This window comes from Tarenaya hassleriana, unplaced genomic scaffold, assembly GCF_000463585.1.
Source record: "Tarenaya hassleriana unplaced genomic scaffold, ASM46358v1 Cleome3, whole genome shotgun sequence".
Lineage (NCBI taxonomy): Eukaryota > Viridiplantae > Streptophyta > Magnoliopsida > Brassicales > Cleomaceae > Tarenaya > Tarenaya hassleriana.
Genome location: NW_010966177.1, coordinates 4,074,047 through 4,093,405, shown reverse-complemented (window position 1 = coordinate 4,093,405; position 19,359 = coordinate 4,074,047). Strand labels below are relative to the sequence as shown.

Here is a 19,359-nt window from a genome sequence, read left to right as displayed (position 1 = left end):
TCTTTCCCTTTCTCGCTCCTTCTGCTTCTCATACCTATCCTTCTCTTTTACTCGGCTACGCTCTCTTTCGTGTTCTCCTTCGGGCTCCTTATCTTTATCTTTTTCTCTTTCTCTTTCTTTTTCCCTGTCTTTATCTCTATCCCTATCTTTTCTCTTTCTACCCCTCAGCATTTGCTGCAATTCACTTACATCCTTTGTGATCAAATCCAAGGGTTGAAAGAACGAGAAGTCCTCTTCCATTTCAGCATCACTCTGCGGAAGTATAATAGACAATAACTTAGATAGCATCACTGTAAGAGACAGAAAAGACCTGCTCCATGACAAGTATACTAACGTTGCACAGATTTGCTTCCATCTCCAGGTACTGCAGTCCTTTTTGAACAAATTTGATCAGAGCACCGGGCGGTGCCATATTCCCATCAATGTTGCACTTATTTATCCCTGCCTCGTAACCTAGAACAAATGCAGAGTGTGTGAAACCTGCAGAATGAGGACAGAATTACGAGAACGTTAAGGTTCAACCAGAATCCTTTGTGACGACATCCCATTCCCATCTGAAACCAACTTGTTCCATAATCCAACACACAGTTCTAGGAAAAGAACTAAACTAACTGTGGAAAATACTCAGAAGGCGATTTCATATAGAGTTTTAAGAACACATACTCAAACCTATAGGGGGCTTTTCTCATAAACTTATCTTACACATTTTAGGATTTTGCATTTCGCAAAAACAGAACGCACATGTACAAAGACTCAAAACCACGTAAACGTTCGATTACAACAATAGCTCGAAACTGGTGAGATAGAGCATCCCAGTATCATCAAGCCATCAAACCTCGAGATGGGAATAATAAAACCGAACGTTAAGACAAACCCTAGAGTTCCCGAGTAGACATACGAATTACAAAGATCCAGAGGCTCATGCACCCTTAAGACATTCCATTTCTACAACTCGAGTTTGCAATTCGGCGAGTAAGGCACGTATCATGCCCAACTGAAACCCTAAAATGACTTCATAGAAAACCCAGGAGTAGTTTCTCCGGTACAACCAAAAAAAAAATATTCAAAATCGGGAAAGGCAATATAAATGCACAGAAATTTCACGAGCATGGAACAAAACGAAACGGAGAAACCCGAAGAGCATATCGAACCTGACTCTTGAAGGTATCGGAACACGAGATAATTCAATTCGACGGAGGTGAGTGAAGCCATTATCGTCAAGTTCCGCTTTCAACGACCAGACCAGTAGACAAAAAAAACCAAACAGAGAAAGAGGAAAAGGAAGACCACACGCCACGATGGTTTATCCGAACGGAGAATTCGCCCAAGGCAGCAGCCACGGCGGTGGACGGTGCTCCGGGAATATGAAGCGCCCAAGGAAAACAGGTCCTCGAGGAATCTGTTCCTTTTTTTTCTGTTATGATTTTCTTGTTAGTTAATAATTTCAGAAAATCTGCTGTAAAGATTTTATATTATTTTTTAAAATAATCAGTAAACTATTTTTCATAGATTTTAGTGTAAACAGATCTGATTTGTTATTAATTTTTTTTTATTTTTTTAAATAGTTATACAAATTATTCTAAAAATAAAAATACTTCTTATTTTAAAAATAAATTAACAATTTACCTATGCATATACATAGATATACATACTAATATAAATATATATGTGTATATAAATATTTTAATAGTATATATAATATATGTATATATATATATAAATAGTATAAATATAGTGTATATATTTATATATAGATATATGGAGAGAATTCAGATGAAATTGTAACAATATTATGAGATTGTCAATGTTGAATTTTTATTATTGTTATTATTAATATTAAAAAATATGATTTTTGTATTAATATTAGAAACTAATTTTAAATATAAAATCTAGAACCAAAAAATTAAAATATTATTTTTACCAATTAAATTTTTTTAAAACTATAAAAATTACAAATACCAAAAAAGGAAAAGTTAAAATCAAAAATAAAAAATTAAAGTAAAAAACCCAGTAAATAGTGGGCGAGTAGATGACAAAATCATCTTTTGGTTGCCAATTCGAATCCAGCTGTTGGGGAGGGAAGGGTGTATATAATTTCGTCCCTTCCATAAAGTCGTCGCCAATGTGGTGTAGCTGGTTTGAGAGGGTGTGAGGCCAACTCCAGGTCTCATACTCGAGCCACGGGGTGGAGGATGAGGCGTGGTTAGATACGCTTTAGATTACTCTCGGATCGTGGAAGATGTATTCGGGTCGAAAACTTGGTGAACTTCCTAATTAACAAAAAAAAATAAAGTTAAAAACTCAAAATAAATTCTTTAAATATTAGTAATTTTTATTTTGAGTTTTCGGTTTAGTTTTTATTTTTGGTTTTTAGATTTTGTTTTTGGTTTTTGATTTTTGCAAATAAAAAAAAAAAGTGAAGTTTTTTAATCTCCAGTTTTTTTTAATCAAAATGGCTTTTCAATTTGTTTGGTTTCTAAATTTTAAAAACCCAAAAACCTAAACACCATTCCCTCCATCCAATCCTTATATTTTGTTTTCTCAAATGGATTATTTCTATCTGTTTTAATGAGATAGTTAATATCATTGGTCCATAGTATGAAAAAAAATATTAAAAAATACCTGAATTTATCAATCTTTATAAAATAAAATCTTTATTTTTTATCAAATAAAGTCCTAATTTTATTTTTTTAAAAGATAAATCTGAATTTTTATAATTGTTATCATTTTTAAATAGTTATTACTGACATGATTTTTATATAATAAATCAATATTTTAATGATATTTGATGTACCATTATTCACATATTCAGATACCGATACAATGGTGAGTTTAAATGTTATAAATGTAGATTATTTTTTACCTTGAGAAAGACTATCAAACAATTCTCAATTATGGCCTTTACGGATCAGATCACTTGTTCCTTCGCATTTGCCACCTATTCTGATTAATTTTTAAAAAAAAAAAAATTGAAATTTTATTTAATAAGAAAAGTTCACTTTTTAGTTTGTGAAAATTGATAAGGTATTTTTTGAGATTTTCGCTAAGATGAAATGCCCCCCGATTCCATGTTCCAACATGCGGTCCGATAGGCATACGTATAGGGTACGACCGAAAGGTACGATATTCCACGTGGCACGATTCTATTAGTCAACGCGTGGGCGAAACTTGGAGATCCGGAGCGTTGGGAAAAGTCAGAGGGGCTTTAAACCGAATGGAGATGGGCCCGGCCCAACTCACACTGGGTTTTGGCTTTGGGGGTCATTGAGTCGTTTCTTTGAACAGTGATGACGTGGCGATTGACATGTCCGAGGGAAAGGGACTGGCCAGTCTGGCCGTGCCTCAAGGCTGTTCCTCTTGCCGCCAAGCACAAATCTTCCCCCATAGATCTAATGTTCCGAAAATATTGTTGTGATTCTGTCCGATCTTCTTCCCCCTTTTTTTTTGGTAAACGTCCGATCTTCTTCCTTAACTTCCAATATTATGTGAGATCTGATAATGTTATTAGGATTCCATTCATGTGTTCGAATTTCCGGCCCCAACCAAAGTATACGCCCTATATATACGAATTATGGAATTAAAATTGTCTCCAGACATAATAATCTCGAGATTTTTTCTGTACATTTAACCGAAAACTTCTCAATGAGAAACTCAGCAGTTTTGTCTCCCACTCTTGATCAAATGTTCAGAGGTACGAACACGGTACGGTCCTGTTATTCTTACATCCTACTTGATCCTTCCAACTCCGATCTGATGAACAATACCACTATCCCTGAATCCGCCATTGCCGGAATCACACAAACCACCGAATCCTCCATCGTTTCTGTGCAGCTCCGCCATGCAATTCCTAACCTCCTCCTTTATCATCTCCTGCACCACCGCCATGAATTCGGCACTCAATCCGCCGAAAGCTTTTCCATTACCATTGATTCTACCCTCGTTTTTATTCTCCAGCGATAGAACCGGCAGCGTATTGTGGCTCGAAGTGGTGGCGTTGTTCGTGTTCGTCGACGCATGACTACGGTAAGACACCTCGCTGACGTCAGCTCCGGGAAGCGACAGGCTCAGTGACGTTGGTGGGTCATCGCCGGAGGACGCCGACTTCTCCTCCAGAGGCAACGCGACGACGCCGGTTCGCGCCACGGGCTTGAACACGTGGGCAGGGGCGGAGAGTAAATCGGGAACCGTGCTGGAGTCGCTGACGTCAGATCCCGTCGGGCTGCCAGGGCTCATGTACAACCCGGTGGGCACCGGCGCACAACCTCCGGAACCGGCGCTGGCCGATCTCTTCAGCGGTGGCCCGTCTTCGGCAACGAAATTACCATTATACCCTCCGACACCACGGGAGAAGACAGATTTACGCTTGAGAGTGGAGTTCCAGTGGTTCTTGACGGCGTTGTCGGTACGGCCGTTGAGGAGACGAGCGATGGTGGCCCATTTGTTGCCGAATTGGGCGTGAGCTCGTATGATGGTCTCGTCCTCCTCCGTCGTAAAGGGCCGATGCTCCACCTGCGGCGAAAGCTGGTTGCACCACCGTAGCCGACAAGACTTCCCCGACCGACCAGGGATCGACTTGCTTATCGCCGACCAGTTCCTTGGACCGTACTTATCCACGAGACGCCGCAGCTGATCGTCCTCTTCCGGACTCCATGGACCCTTAATCCGATCGGCCATAGATTTGAATCTTCTTAACTTAAAAGCTTCGACCTTTTTATTTTTAATCGGTTTAATCTCTGTTAAGCGAGAGAGATGCAGAGAACTCAGAGAAAAAGGAAAATATATATTTATACAGGAAGGGAGAACCGGAGACCGGCTGAGCCGGTTGGCAAGTATGGGATACAGCTGTAAATGGACACGCGTCGACATCTAACTTCGTTGATGTGCCGTTTCTGTTCTCTCTGTTTTTGTCTTTAGCGCTCAAACTTCTTTCCACTGCATTCGTACGGTGGCGCGTGGACTCACTCATTGTGTGTTAAAGAGAATGCGGTGGATTCACGCGCGGGCTGAGAGTGTTGTTCATGGGAGTTAGAGAAAAATCACGACCCAACTTGGAACGCAGCGATATATAATTATAAAGTAAATATCTGAAATAAAGACGATAACGGTTAGGTTTGGCCAAGGACAGTTTTGGTTATGTGGTCTTTTGACTAATGACAGCCTGTAATCCACATCTGACGTCCCACCCTTATTTGCTTCTAGTTACAAAATTTCCAAACATTTAATTTCCAAATGCAAAATGGTTACTTATACATGTATATATAAAATTTATATTTATATTCATGCAAACATAATTTTCGCACCGTTTGAGAAAAATGATGAAAACCAAGCGGCCACAACAAAGATAGGAGTGGCTGACGTGGAGGAAAACGACAAAGCAGGTTGCCGAATTGGAACGCGAAATCAACAGCCTTATTATTCTCGCGAAAATCCAGCCTGTAAATCTCATCAGAGCCCAAGCAGGCGTCCACTTAGAATGCGCCACGTGTCGGTCGTAATCTTTGTTACCCTCTCTTGATCTGTACGGTACCGGTAGGTCGGTAACTACTCTTATACGCCCCAACGCCTTTGCACCTTCCTTATAAGCTTCCTCCAACGGTTTTTTTTTTTAAACAACAAAGCTCCTCATGTCAATAGTTGGTCCCACCCTTCATTAATAAAAACTCCCATTGATCCTTTTTTTTTAAAATGTCGTTAGACGTTGCAACAAAAATATTTTACTATTTTGAGTTTTCATATCTCTTGTATGGTAACACGAAATAACTTAAGTTGTATTTTCTCTTTTAGTAAAATATGTCTTGGACCGTCTCATACATGTCAAGGAACCTGAACCTCCAAGATTCGCGTAAATTCATTACATGTTATAAACGGTCCAATGTCATTATGTATAATTCAAATACATGAAATTGACGCAATTATCATCGGTACTATAATTATATATGTTATTGTCGAGGGAACAGGATGGCGTGCCTTTTGATTATAAGCGCATACACATGTGTTTAATTTATATTAATCGTTGCGAGCTTAAAACATTTTTTTTGGCCGTTGGCTTCGAATATCCGTGTCATTGGTGTCGGCTCCTGTCTGCTAGTTATTCATCTTTTTTTTCTTGTCTGAGGAAATTTAATTTTGCATATAGAGATTTTAATATTTTTTTTTATAGCGGATGGTTGATAGTCGGTGTTGAAAAAAAAACAAATATGATGACCAATTGGTTTATTTGTGTCACTCCAAAATAGACAATTAGAAAACGTTTGTTTTGGAATATTTATACACAAAACATGATAAAATATTTCAATTATGCGTTGGTTACGGTGGCAATGACAAAATGGTCGAATCCCTCCGTTTTATATTTGATTCATGTGATATTTTTTGTTAAGCTAATAAACATTCCAACCTAGTTACCCAACAGATCGTGGACGAGTAGTCAAGTTTGGGGTAGGAGGTAACTTCATTTTGAAGTTGAGTGTTCGATTCCTAACTGATGGGGAGGGAGGTAATTTCTAAATTTATATGATCCATATACAAATACTGCTCCCGAGCCGGAGATTTACCTAGTCAACGCGTTCGAATGATAGCAGTTAGGGTCATCCGTTATCAAAAAAAAAATTCCAACCTAGTTAACACACAGACAGAAGAAGCGTGTCTATATTTGGACACATAACCATAACATATACATGTGTACGTAATTGTTTCCCCATGTTAACAAAAAAAAAACGTTTTTTCAACAAAAAAAAATACATTCTATGTTTTTCAATTGCATGAATATACAATATATATATATATGTGTGTGTGCGTGCGTTACAGTATCCGATTGGACGCACGTGAAAAATGCGGCAAAGCAGTTAATTTGACACGATGGACAGAATCTACAGTTGTCGCGACCGTATCCACTTGTACCATTGGATTATATCCACGTCTAAGCCTACTGTCACGCTTATATTCACACCAGCCTCTGTCTTGTTCCTAATATCTCGTTAATTAGTTATCGCGATTGAGAATACGTGGTTACGATTTATTCCATTCTTAAAATCCACATTTTACGTGGACGAAAATTCATAAAAACCTTAAAACTCGTTTCAGGGGGGAATGTACTTTAGAACTTTCTTATGGAATTATACTAGAAATGTAACCGTTTACAAGTTGATACAGTAGTACGAAATGAATCTTTATCAAAACGGGAAAAGCATAGTATTCATGCAGATATTCGCTCCTTTCTAATAAACCCTAAAAAATCATTATAGGTTTGTGAAATTTTCCCATACTATAGAATTAATAAACAATAAATGTTATATCTCCATTTGTGTGTTTTTTTGGGACCTATTATAAATCCATAAATTTAAAATGTTATATGACATATTTTAAATGCTCATATCCCCCATTATATATATACATATATATATATATTAGTGTTAAACGAAAAGTGAAATAAGATCAGGACTAGTACTGCAATTAAACAAAAAAGAGAAAAAAAGAAACTGTAGTTCTCATATTTCTCGTGTGGGCATAATTTGGGCCCATTTAATGGCCCAAAAATGAGAACAACAAACTTCTTGTCGCGTACGAAACACGCGTCCGGCGCGATTCATCCGGGAAACATCTCGCGATTGCACTGACGTCATCATCTCTATTCCTCTCCCCATTTTGCCGACAATTTCCTCTGCCACGACGGTGTGTATTTGGAATCCTTGAGAAACCAACGGTCTGGATTTGCTATTCTTCATCGGAATCGACCGAGATGAACCCGCAAAACGAGACGGCCAAGCGGGTCGTGGTCTGCGGCGGTGGAGTCATCGGCGTCTGCTCGGCGTACTTCCTCGCCAAGAAGGGCGCCGCCGTCACCCTCGTCGAGAGATCCGCCGTCGCCTGCGCTGCCTCCGGTAAAGCCGCCGGCTTTCTCGCTCTCGACTGGTGCGACAACGGTCCTGTCGAGTCCCTCGCACGCGCCAGCTTTAACCTCCACCGTTCCCTGGCCGAGGAGTTAAACGGTGCCGAATTGTACGGGTACAGACCCCTCACGACACTGAGCGTGACCGTGACGGAATCTCAGTCTAGCTCCGGCTCTGGCGGGAAGGGTCTGCCATCGTGGGTCGATGGTCCGGCGAAGAGCCCATCAACGATCGGAACGACCCAAACTACGGCACAGGTTCATCCTCAACTCTTCACGAGGACGCTATTAGCTACGGCGACGGAGAAGTACGGTGTTGATGTGGTCGTCGGGAAAGTGGATCGAGTACAGGCTGAAGGAGGGCGAGTTGAATCGGTGGTGCTGGAGGGTGGGCGAGTCATCGACACGGACGCGGTTGTCTTGGCCTTGGGGCCATGGTCCGGTAAATTCGAGCTTTTGGCATCGATGTTTAGGGTTTATGGTATGAAAGCTCATAGCATTGTTCTGGAACCTAAGGAACCAAACGCCATAACACCTCACGCGCTTGTCCTTAGTTATCGTTCTTCTCGTGGTGGTGAACCTATGGACCCAGAAGTTTATCCTCGTCCGACAGGTAATTTCTCGGCTAGATTTAGATTCCTTGGCGTGACTTCTTATCTGGGTTTGTGAAAAGTCTGGTTCTTTTGCTTCTGAAATCTCTAGTTACCTGGAAGGTTGATAGTTTCTTTATGGTGGTCGATTGTTAATCTTTCGGGATGGATTTCGAGGGAACCTTTGAGAATCGAGTACGAGTAATTGAGCTGGTGGTTGTGACAGGTGAAGTGTATTTGTGCGGGATGACAACAAAGGAAGAGGTACCAGACGATCCAGATCAAATAACCGGCAATCCCGAATCGATCCGTGTTCTGAAGGAAGTAGCCAGAAACGTATCAAGCCATCTGAAGGAAGAGAACGCGCAAGTGAAGGCCGAGCAAGCTTGTTTCTTGCCGTGCACAGACGACGGGGTCCCCGTAATCGGTGAGATCCCTGGGCTCAAGGGCTGTTATGTAGCCACTGGTCACAATTGCTGGGGCATTCTGAACGGACCGGCCACCGGTGCTGCCCTTTCTGAGCTCATTGTAGATGGGATTGCCACCATTGTCGACCTTGATCGGTTCAGCCCTTCCCGGTTCACCAGCCGTAAAAAGGGCTTAATAATATAAGAGGGCCCTTATGTTGAGTTCCAATTGTGATAAAACAATATTATGTGCTTTTAACCAGATTTCAACCACTGAACCAAGAACAATATTATGTGATTCCAATCGAGATTATAAACGATTATGAATCGGGTACACGTTTTTATTTTCAAATTTCCGCAGTTATCTTACCTAATGGGTAGGGGTCGACACGGATCGGTTATCCGTAATTTTTGAGATATCTGTATCCGTATCCAATCCGTACAAATCCTCAATTTTATTATCCGTATCCGATCTATAATTTACGGATATCAGTAATTTCGAATGTTCGTAAATATCGCGGATATTTGCCAATATCCGTATCCGGTATAAAAAAATTAGTAAAAATTTAATTCAAATTTAAATAACAATTTTAAATATAAATAAATTATATAAATTATTTAATATAAATGTTATCCACAATTTAAAATTCATAATTTAATATTTTAAATCAATTCAAATATAAATATAATCATAATCTATCATATATAAATATATTGAAAATTCAAAATTCAAAAAATTAAACATAATAAATTTTAATATTCAAAATATTAAACGTTCTAAATCTCAATATATATAAAATATTTCTTGAATATCCCTACAAAACATATAAATATAAAACATTTTATAAATACAAAACATATAAATATAAAACAATATGGATCGGATCGGATATGTCGGATATTTCGAATTTGATATCTTTATCCGATAAATATTTTAAAATAAATATCCGTATCCGAACCAAAAATTCGGATATAACATATCGATTCGGTTTTTCGGATATTATGTGCAACCCGGGTCGATCGTCCATTCCAATCCCAGCCAAGTTGTCAGGGTAAGTATTCTTACCGGTTAAGGTTTGCAAAGTGGGGAGGATAATAAAATTTTCCGACATCACCTTGAGATTTTATTCTAGAAATTCCATTGCTTTCCCTTTGCCCACGGGGACAAGGAACCATGTTCCTTATCTTATTCTTTTTGCACTTTTTTAAAAAAAAATCTTTTTCACACACCGACAATAAAATAAATTATAACAAATTAATTATCTTTATACGACACCCAGCCATACATGAATACATAATAAATTCACTAACGAATTAATAATTTAACAAATTTTTACCTACAACTTTGATGCAGCTGTCTTCACTAATTACATAATTACATTGACCATGGGGACCGCCCCCCGTAATAAAACCAACGCATTTTAATTATTCTGTAGCTTTTCACCTTTGGTGCTATGGCTTTTACTCTATTTTGGTTTTCAAAACTTTTTAACAGGTTTTATTTTTTTAATATCTTTCTATTATAAAGGAGCGCGGCATTAAATTACTCTCCGAGTGGATAAATTAGGATTCTCTCTCTCTCTCTCTCTACTTCGAATGCTTATTAGGGAAAGTAAATATTGAAATGTGCTATATTAATTAGTCAGTGGAATACAATAATAATGCCTGTATTCATTCACGCATAAATCTGTATATATATATATATATTTTAAAATTATTATTTATTTTAGGTAAAAAAAAAGGGATGCTCTTTTCATGATACATTTATTTATCTCCTCTTTTTCCTCGGCGAAAAGTAGATGCAAAGTGAGGAATCCAACCACTCAACAAAGCAAATGACATTTTGTGTGTGCGTGTTATTCATCAATTATGGACTTGTCGACCCTATTGTCGTAATTATCTAATTGTGTTTAATCGCCATAATAAATCATAATAATAGTCATCAAGTTGCCAAAAGCTACCCCAAATCATTACTTAAAATATTTACCTTTTAATTGCATCCTAACCGAAAATAATATTATATTTCTATGCACCTATATAATGCATAAATTCGTATATTTTAATTCAATATCACAAATTTGACATACATACATACATACATGCATGCATATGCAATTAGCTAATAGTAAAACAAACAACATGATTATCTCGTAATCAAAAGGTGGCAAACTAGACGTTGTGATAATCTTAAATGATTTTTGTAGTACAAACAATATTGTAATAAATTTGATACAACAAACATCTGCGGAAGATAATCATTTAGGTTTGATAGTGTGTATCTTTTTATATAATAAATAAAGAGTGTCTTTATAAGTGGAATGAAATTTAGTTAGCTCACACGTAATTCGTGTCTTTATAAGTTATGTCGAAGGATAATACAAAGTGTATTTAATATTTATTTATATAAAAGGTTAGTGTCGCATCCATTTATTTAATATTATTCGTATAAACATTTTAAAAAAAGTTATTATTTAATGCTAAATCTTTGTTTTGTGTCGAAGGTAAAATGGATGTGGTGTCGAAGTTGTGTGTGTGTGAAGGGGAAGACGAGGACGGCTATCTGTCAGTGTGTATAATCCAAATTTAATTCGCGGGTGACAACATTAAATTTATTAAAAAAATGAAAATGTCGAATGAAAGTGAATCTAAGTCAATGAGAGACCCTGCAAAATTCGGTCTTTATGTGTATGTCTCATTACAAAGATACTATTCCTCCATCTCTTCATGTTCCTTCTCATTTGATTATTCTATATAAAAACTCTGTGTATATATCACATGAGCCATATTCTCACGTCACTCGGTTTTGGAACGTGGGAACGTTTTCGGGATAACCATACACATTGATATATAGTTATGAATATGTTAATAGTAATACTGTATAAATTTCATTAATACTTACAACAAAATTAATTATGGTGGGTTTTAGCTGGATATATCAAATATGGGAAAAAAAATAGAACTGATTAAGGCTTTTATACGATTTTTTCCATAAATCGAGAATAAATCCCTCCAACGTTATCTCATGTTTTCTAAGCAATTAATTTAATTTTTTGCATTACACATTGACCTGCTAACTTATAATATTTAGTGTATTGGACTGCATTTAACTACACAGTCCATCACCCCCAAAGCATTTTGGTCTGCAAATCAAGAATTAACCCTTAAATACTTCCCTCTCACATGGCTTTTGTTCTGTGAGTCTGTGACCATAAATCTCTCTCTCTCTCTCTCTCTCTCTCTCTCTCTCAGTGACCATAGACAGAGACGATGCAACAGCCAGACGAACCATGAAAACCGTCGATCTCCGCCGCCATTTCTGGCCAGGAAACTTACCTTTAGCCATCGTTTTATCCGTCATTCTCTGTGTTCCCTCTCTTGCCCTCAACACCGACGGCGTTCTCCTCCTTTCTTTCCGATACTCCGTCGTCGACGACCCTCTCTCCACCTTACAGACCTGGAGATACGACGACATCACGCCGTGCTCCTGGCATGGCGTCACGTGCGATAACTCCTCTCACGTGACCGCCCTGTCTCTACCGAGCTCTTCCCTCCTGGGTTCCGTCCCTTCCGATCTGGGCACTCTCCCTGCGCTCCAAAGACTCGATCTTTCCAACAATTCCATCAATGGTTCTTTGCCGGTTTCACTTTTCAACGCCACGGAGCTTCGGTTTCTTGATCTGTCGAATAATCTGATCTCCGGCGAGTTACCGGTGAGTTTTGGCGGGCTACAGAATCTTCAGGTGCTGAATCTCTCGGACAACGCTCTCGTCGGGAAGTTGCCGGCGAGTATATCTTCGCTTGGGAACTTGACGGTTGTTTCACTGAAGAACAATTATTTCTCCGGCGAGATTCCGGGAGGGTTTAGGACCGCTGAGTTCCTTGATCTGTCTTCGAATCTCATCAATGGTTCTCTCCCGACGGATTTTGGAGGCAACCGTCTACGGTATCTCAACGTCTCATACAATCGACTCTCCGGGGAAATACCGCCGGGATTCGCCGATGAAATCCCTGAGAACGCCTCCGTGGACCTCTCATTTAACGACCTCATGGGTCAAATCCCTAACTTCCGGGTCTTCGAAAACAACGCATTCAAGTCTTTCCTCGGCAACCCGGGTCTCTGCCGATCCGACTCGACACAACAATCCTGCCAAAAATCCTCCCCTCCTCCGCCGCCGGCGCCGCAGACGACGGCGAACGTCTCCTCCCCGTCTTCTCCTCCCGCCTTAGCCGCTATTCCGAAAACCATAGGCTCAAATCCCTTAACAGATTACCCGAACGGTACGGAATCCGGGTCAAACCCTAAACCGGGTCTGAAACCCGGGATCATCGTTGGAATCATCGTCGGAGATATCGCCGGGATAGCGATCCTGGGGATCGTAATTTTCTATTTTTACCAGTCAAAGAAGAAGAGAATCGTGGCGGATACGCTAAAGCGAGAAACTAACGCCGTCAAAGATACATGGTCCACGTCATCCTATTCATCCGATTCCAAAGGCTTCGCGGGATGGTCATGTCTACGCAAAGCCGTTAACGGTGACGGTGACAACGAGTCCGAAACCACGGGATCCGAACCCGACGAAGAAAACCGGGTTGGGCGAAATCAACGGCGGGGAGAGAGCGATCAGGACAAGAAAGGGACATTCGTGAACGTTGTTGATTCGGAGGAGCTCGAGCTCGAGACCCTTCTCAAAGCGTCGGCGTACATTTTGGGAGCCACCGGTTCGAGTATAATGTACAAGGCGGTTCTTCAGGATGGTTCGGCTGTGGCGGTTCGACGTCTTCATCGCATTACACAAATTTAGAGATCCAAAGTTTAATCCTTTCATTTTTTTTTTCTGAATCATAATATTCATAACACGCATCGGCGAGTCCGGCTTGGACCGTTTCAGGGAATTCGAGACTCAGGTTCGAGCTATCGCCAAGCTGGTTCACCCAAACCTGGTACGTATTCGGGGATTCTACTTTGGCACCGACGAGAAGCTCATTATCTACGACTTCGTTCCTAACGGCAGTCTCGCTAACGCCCGTTACAGTAAGTCCTTTTCCGTCATTTTATCCACTTATTAACGATGACGCGAACGGTAGTGAAATACGGGTTGATTGGCTAACGTAAGCGGTAGAGTGAATGTGGCTAGGTCAGAGTAGGTTCAACTAAAATTTTGTCGGTTAATGGATGGAGGGGAGTCAACGGCGAATTCCCGGAGTATGATAGCGACTCTCCTCATAGCACCAGTGTTAGCCCAAACCTTATATTAGACAAAGAAAGAGATGGTTTCTTTGTTTTCTTATGTTAAAAATTTAAAATAGATGTAATTCTTGCTAACGTGCGCGTGCCTATCATTATCTAATTTACTGGTCTCTTTACATATCTAGGGAAGGTGGGCTCCTCCCCTTGTCACCTACCGTGGGTGGCTCGGCTCAGGATAGCAAGAGGGGTGGCGCGTGGGCTAACGTACATCCACGAGAAGAAGCACGTACATGGGAATCTCAAGCCCAGTAATATTCTATTGGGCTTTGATATGGAGCCCAAAATATCCGATCTCGGCCTGGAGAGGGTTTTGACCGGGGACACGAGCTATAGACCAGGTGGGTCGGCTCGGATATTCGGGAGCAAGAGATCAACATCAGCATATGATTATGGGCCAGGACCAAGCCCAAGCCCAAGCCCAAGTTCGGTCTGCTCGGCACCTTACAACGCCCCGGAATCTCTCCGGACGTTGAAGCCTAACCCGAAATGGGACGTGTACTCGTTCGGTGTGATAATGCTGGAGCTGCTGACGGGGAAGATAATAGGGGTGGACGATGAAGGGCAGGCGAACGGGGTGACGGTGGAGGAGAAGGAGCGGGCCATGAGGATGGTGGATGGGTCGATACGGGCCGAGCTAGAGGGGAAAGAGGAGGCTGTTTGGGCCTGTTTTAAAATGGGCCTGGCCTGTGCTTCTCCCATCCCTCAGCGAAGGCCCTCCATGAAGGATGCCTTGCATGTTCTGGACAGATTTCCCCTCTCTCCCTTTTTTGGTCAATAGTGAATAATAATTATTGTTATGAGATTTTAATAACCCGATATTGTACTTAGAAATTGACTAATAGTTTGTGTTTTTCTTCTCTTCTTCTTTTCATCGTTGATTTTTTTTAAATGATGTGGACGTTTGTTCAATTATTGGATTTAATTTATGACTTTTAGGGATTTAATTTTCGTTAAATTTAGATCTAAAAAGTGTGAATAAGTCCAGATTTGGAGACCGGAAATTAAACCCATACCTGGATTTATTCGAAGCGGGTCACGGTCCCATTTTTGCTGATTTACCTTCCGATATATGAATCCTAAACCAAATCTCTACGTGGGTTATGAACTGCATGCTTAGGATGTCGGAATCTCAAATTGCTAATTGTATCCGATGATATAAAAAATTTCAACAATTCAACTGTTCTGATAACGACTGTACGAATAACTCTTAATCACTATCAAATATGTTCATTTATAACATATGGATAATCATAATACATAAATAAAATTACTGAATCTTAACTTACATATCTCTGACCATTGAAGTTATTGTTGTTGAATTGAATCAATAAGCTAAGCGCTTTTAAACTAAATCTCTCATTTTCTGAAGTGTTGCTTAGTTCCAAATTCACTTCTTATGGTAACTTTTGTATCAGAAAATTATTGAAATTAGTAGTTACAACTTTCAATTAAAATAATACAATTATTAGACTACTAATGATTTTTTTTTGATAATATGTGATTTGTCAAGGGTAAAGTTCGAATTTGGGTGGAACACTCTTTGCGCATAACCACTTACCAGTTGAGCCAACCACCTTGGCTAATGGAATTATTTTCTAACATGAAAAACCACTGATAATAATGTAAAGGCACCTGAACAATTCCAACGATGAAATCCCGGGGACGTGACAAATGGAGAAGGGAGCATGAGCCAAGGATTTCCTTCCACCTCCTGAGGATAACCAACCATTTTTCAAATAGACAAACGCAATAAACGGACTGATTTATAAATAACTTAATTTGCCTTTATTTTGCTATTTAAAAACCTTCTTTCTTTGATTTAAATTTCCATTTTTTTTTGTGAGTCACCAATAACCAAACTACTTTGGGTTTGTTTGTTTGTCTGTTTATTCTCTTTGGTCGATATGAATGTACAATCCATGAGGGTACGTGCTCGCTCCGTCCGTCTTATAGATTTGTTTTTTTCTTGTCACGGGAATCCATATCCACCGTCTTCATCGCATTACACAAATTTAGAGATCCAAAGTTTAATCCTTTCATTTTTTTTTTCTGAATCATAATATTCATAACATTCTCTAAAACAAATGATTTTTTTCCATATGAGTTTTAATTTTGATGAGAGTAAGTTACGTTGTATATTTAAACTCATTTGTTATCAATAATACATAAGGTTTTTTCAACTCTGGTTTTAAAGGGTGGAGGTGGAGAGAATGGAAAGGAGGAGGAGGTGGTGGAGACAAGGGAATACAGGTCGTCGGCCGGGAAAGAGGGTGTGGAGGAGAGGAACGTAAAAGTGGTTCATCACTCTCATCCCACCACCAGCGGCGGCGTTCTGGTCGGAGCCGCCGCAGCCGTCGCCTCCACCCTTCAATCTGCCAAGGATGCCATCTCCAAGAATTAACCGAGAAACGAGCATAAAAAGAAATATTCTATTTTTTTACACTATCGTGTTTTAATTATATATAATTTTTTTAAGCGTATTTGTATTTTTTTTTTCCGGCCTAGAATTATAGACATGATAACTTGAACAACAAGATCAGTGATATATCTCCAAAATATCCCATGTAGCAACCGTGTAAAGGTGGAATCTTTATATATATATAAAATCATTTCCATATAATCGTATGAAGACAGAAAAAACAAGAAATGAAAAGAACATAATAATTAATAAACAACAGTAATAAAAATATTTAGAATAAAGTCTATTATTCTTATGGAATCCTGATCCAAACAGAACCTCATTCTCTTCATTGGTCTCTGCACCATAAGAAGCCATTCATCATCCCTACTTTCTCTCTACTACTTTTTGCTCATTTTGCATCTCCACTTGAAGGTACGTCTCTTCGGTTCATTTCCATTCGTTCTTCTATCAATCTTACCATACAACGACAAGGTAACTCATTGGTACAAAAATAGCCATCGAACTCTATGATCAAACTTAATATATTTTGGATCGTAATAATACTATAATACAATATCTCTTTTTTCTTTTGTGTATTGTGATAATTGGGGAGGGTAGAGAGATGGGCATGGCAATATCAAGAATGTTAAGATCTTTATTTGCAAAGAAAGAGATGAGGATACTAATGGTGGGTCTTGATGCTGCGGGCAAAACCACCATCCTTTACAAGCTCAAGCTCGGAGAGATTGTCACCACCATCCCCACTATTGGTACTCTCTCTTTTTCGTTGAGTTGAGACCCATGCAATAGCTTTTATATATATAGATCCGTGGACCGTCCATCAACAAATCACTATATGATACTATATTGACACGGTTATAACTATTATATATAACGCTTTTCGTTTGGGTTTTGTAGTTATTATGTGATAACATAATTGGGTTTGGTTGGACCAGGGTTTAATGTAGAGACTGTTGAGTACAAAAACGTGAGCTTCACCGTTTGGGATGTTGGAGGTCAAGACAAGGTTTGCGGCCCATATACTTGGGAAAAAAAAACATGTTTTCGACAACTCATATATATACATACACATATATATGTATGTAAATGTAGCTAACGGCTAAATTAGGACTATTTTTGTGTTCTAATTGATTTATATGAATTTGAAAACACGTGAAGATTCGACCGTTGTGGAGACACTACTTCCAAAACACACAAGGCCTAATATATGTGGTGGATAGCAACGACAGAGAGAGAATCCACGAAGCAAGGGACGAACTCCATAGGATGCTCAGTGAGGTACAACGTTACAACGTTAGTCATATATATATATATATATATATATATATATGATACTATTATTGTAATTAAAACCTAAGATTTTTAATTTTTTACTGTAACTGTCTGTAATGGTAAAAGGAGGAACTACGAGAGGCAACAGTACTTGTGTTTGCGAACAAGCAAGATTTGCCAAATGCGATGACGGTGTCGGAGATCACAGATAAACTCGGCCTTCATTCCCTCCGTCTACGCCGTTGGTAAAACAAATAATTTTCGGATATTCGATTCGATTCAATTTCGGTTTTTTTTCTTCTAACGATTTTTTTTTTTGTTGTATTGGGTTGGTTTAAAATTTAATAAAGGTATATTCAGGCTACATGTGCAACCTCGGGCCAAGGACTCTACGAGGGACTTGACTGGTTGTCGAGCAATATCACAAGCAAGACTTGAGAATATCCAAATTCACAAGTATTGGATATCCCTTCCTTTCTATCTCCTCATGGGTTTGTATGTGTGGAAAACCAAAGCTATGCTTTGCTGTATTATTATTATTATTATTAACAAATAATGATGCCTTTTATTTTCAGTATTTAGGGTATAAAAGAGAACTTTTTACAAGCCCAAAGATATAGTTTCACACATATAAATATTTTCTTGAACATTTGTTCATTCGGGTATTCAAATTAATATTTTCTTATAAAAGTAATAAATCCGTATTTTCCAATATATTTCCTGATTTCCGCTCCCAGCATTCATAAATAAAAAATTAAAATGTTCACCTTTAAATAAATAAGTAAATAAATGCCTATGTATCGAAATTGGACTGGCTAAAACGAGATAACCCTTTAGGCCCCTTAATGGATAATGGATTAGATACCTTTGGGCCCTTAAGTAAAACCCCAATGTAATACTTCTTCTTTGGGTCAGAAACCCAAGTCAATTTAATTAAGATCGATCAAACACAAAAAAAGAGAGAGAGAGAGAAACCGTTCAATGGGGGAATAGCAATAATGACATTATTTTGGCAGATGAATTGATAGAGATTAATTGATTTTATAATTTGAAAAATTAAAATAAGTGGATAATAGGTTAAATAGCTCGAGTATATTTAACTTAGCATTTCTTCGCGACAACGTTTTGGTGCATGAAAGTTTCATACTCAACAAGAGTGAAAATCATGGCCCTTAGTGCTTTCCTACACGGAGCTTGTCCAAGGTACCATGAGATCTAAATGAATATTCTTTTCCAAAAAAAAAATTATGAAAGGAAAAATATAAGAGCGAATGACAGTTATCATGAAAATGCTGGATTTTTTAATGATAATAAAAAGGATAAAATCTCTAAAAAATCTCGAAATTGTTAAAATATATACAAATAAATTTTCAACTTGTAAAGTTTTTATTTAAACTTGCTAAAATATATATTTTAGCAAGTTCCAGATTTTTTAGGGTTTTTATCCTAATAAAAAAGCCCAGTGATTTTTACGTTTACCGGTGCCCATGACTTTTCTCTCCTCCTCCATTTCCTTTACTTTCTCTGTAGAATAC

At 38.8% G+C, this 19,359-nt stretch overlaps 6 protein-coding genes across 9 annotated transcripts in view; 4 read left to right on the top strand and 2 right to left on the bottom strand.

Moving 5' to 3' along the window:
• The window catches only part of LOC104819248 (F-box-like/WD repeat-containing protein TBL1XR1), a 5,159-nt gene extending 3,744 nt beyond the window's left edge, over positions 1 to 1,415 (bottom strand). For all 3 annotated transcript variants that reach the window (XM_010549229.1, XM_010549230.1, XM_010549231.1), the window contains exons 1-3: positions 1,152 to 1,415; positions 335 to 480; positions 9 to 252 (exon numbers count right to left, since the gene is read on the bottom strand). In XM_010549229.1, the coding sequence (XP_010547531.1) occupies positions 9 to 252; positions 335 to 480; positions 1,152 to 1,212 (451 nt within the window). In that variant the 5' untranslated portion in view covers positions 1,213 to 1,415. The remainder of the gene's footprint in view (positions 1 to 8; positions 253 to 334; positions 481 to 1,151) is intronic.
• Positions 1,416 to 3,561: 2,146 nt separating this feature from the next.
• On the bottom strand, positions 3,562 to 4,765 carry LOC104819247 (transcription factor MYB44-like). Its single transcript, XM_010549228.1, has one exon. It carries the CDS (start codon positions 4,672 to 4,674, stop codon positions 3,727 to 3,729), a length of 948 nt encoding a protein of 315 aa, XP_010547530.1. The 5' UTR covers positions 4,675 to 4,765; the 3' UTR covers positions 3,562 to 3,726.
• Positions 4,766 to 7,562: 2,797 nt separating this feature from the next.
• Positions 7,563 to 9,210, top strand: LOC104819246 (putative oxidoreductase TDA3). Its single transcript, XM_010549227.2, has 2 exons — positions 7,563 to 8,498; positions 8,702 to 9,210. Exons 1-2 carry the CDS (start codon positions 7,736 to 7,738, stop codon positions 9,085 to 9,087), a joined length of 1,149 nt encoding a protein of 382 aa, XP_010547529.1. The 5' UTR covers positions 7,563 to 7,735; the 3' UTR covers positions 9,088 to 9,210.
• A 2,734-nt stretch (positions 9,211 to 11,944) lies between these two features.
• Positions 11,945 to 15,052, top strand: LOC104819245 (probable LRR receptor-like serine/threonine-protein kinase At4g37250). Its single transcript, XM_010549225.2, has 3 exons — positions 11,945 to 13,656; positions 13,739 to 13,914; positions 14,256 to 15,052. The coding sequence occupies exons 1-3, from the start codon at positions 12,170 to 12,172 to the stop codon at positions 14,906 to 14,908; spliced, it is 2,316 nt and encodes a 771-aa protein (XP_010547527.1). The 5' UTR covers positions 11,945 to 12,169; the 3' UTR covers positions 14,909 to 15,052.
• A 913-nt stretch (positions 15,053 to 15,965) lies between these two features.
• On the top strand, positions 15,966 to 16,750 carry LOC104819244. The gene is made up of 2 exons (XM_019203167.1): positions 15,966 to 16,055; positions 16,325 to 16,750. Exons 1-2 carry the CDS (start codon positions 16,035 to 16,037, stop codon positions 16,529 to 16,531), a joined length of 228 nt encoding a protein of 75 aa, XP_019058712.1. The 5' UTR covers positions 15,966 to 16,034; the 3' UTR covers positions 16,532 to 16,750.
• Positions 16,751 to 16,872: 122 nt separating this feature from the next.
• On the top strand, positions 16,873 to 18,401 carry LOC104819243 (ADP-ribosylation factor 1-like). 2 transcript variants are annotated; one of them, XM_010549223.1, is made up of 6 exons: positions 16,873 to 16,963; positions 17,150 to 17,301; positions 17,488 to 17,558; positions 17,711 to 17,830; positions 17,951 to 18,069; positions 18,175 to 18,401. In XM_010549223.1, the coding sequence occupies exons 2-6, from the start codon at positions 17,154 to 17,156 to the stop codon at positions 18,260 to 18,262; spliced, it is 546 nt and encodes a 181-aa protein (XP_010547525.1). In that variant the 5' UTR covers positions 16,873 to 16,963; positions 17,150 to 17,153; the 3' UTR covers positions 18,263 to 18,401. The 2 variants fall into 2 exon arrangements, with proteins under 2 accessions (XP_010547525.1, XP_010547526.1); XM_010549224.1 differs by having other exon boundaries at positions 16,943 to 17,023.
• Positions 18,402 to 19,359: the final 958 nt, after the last annotated feature.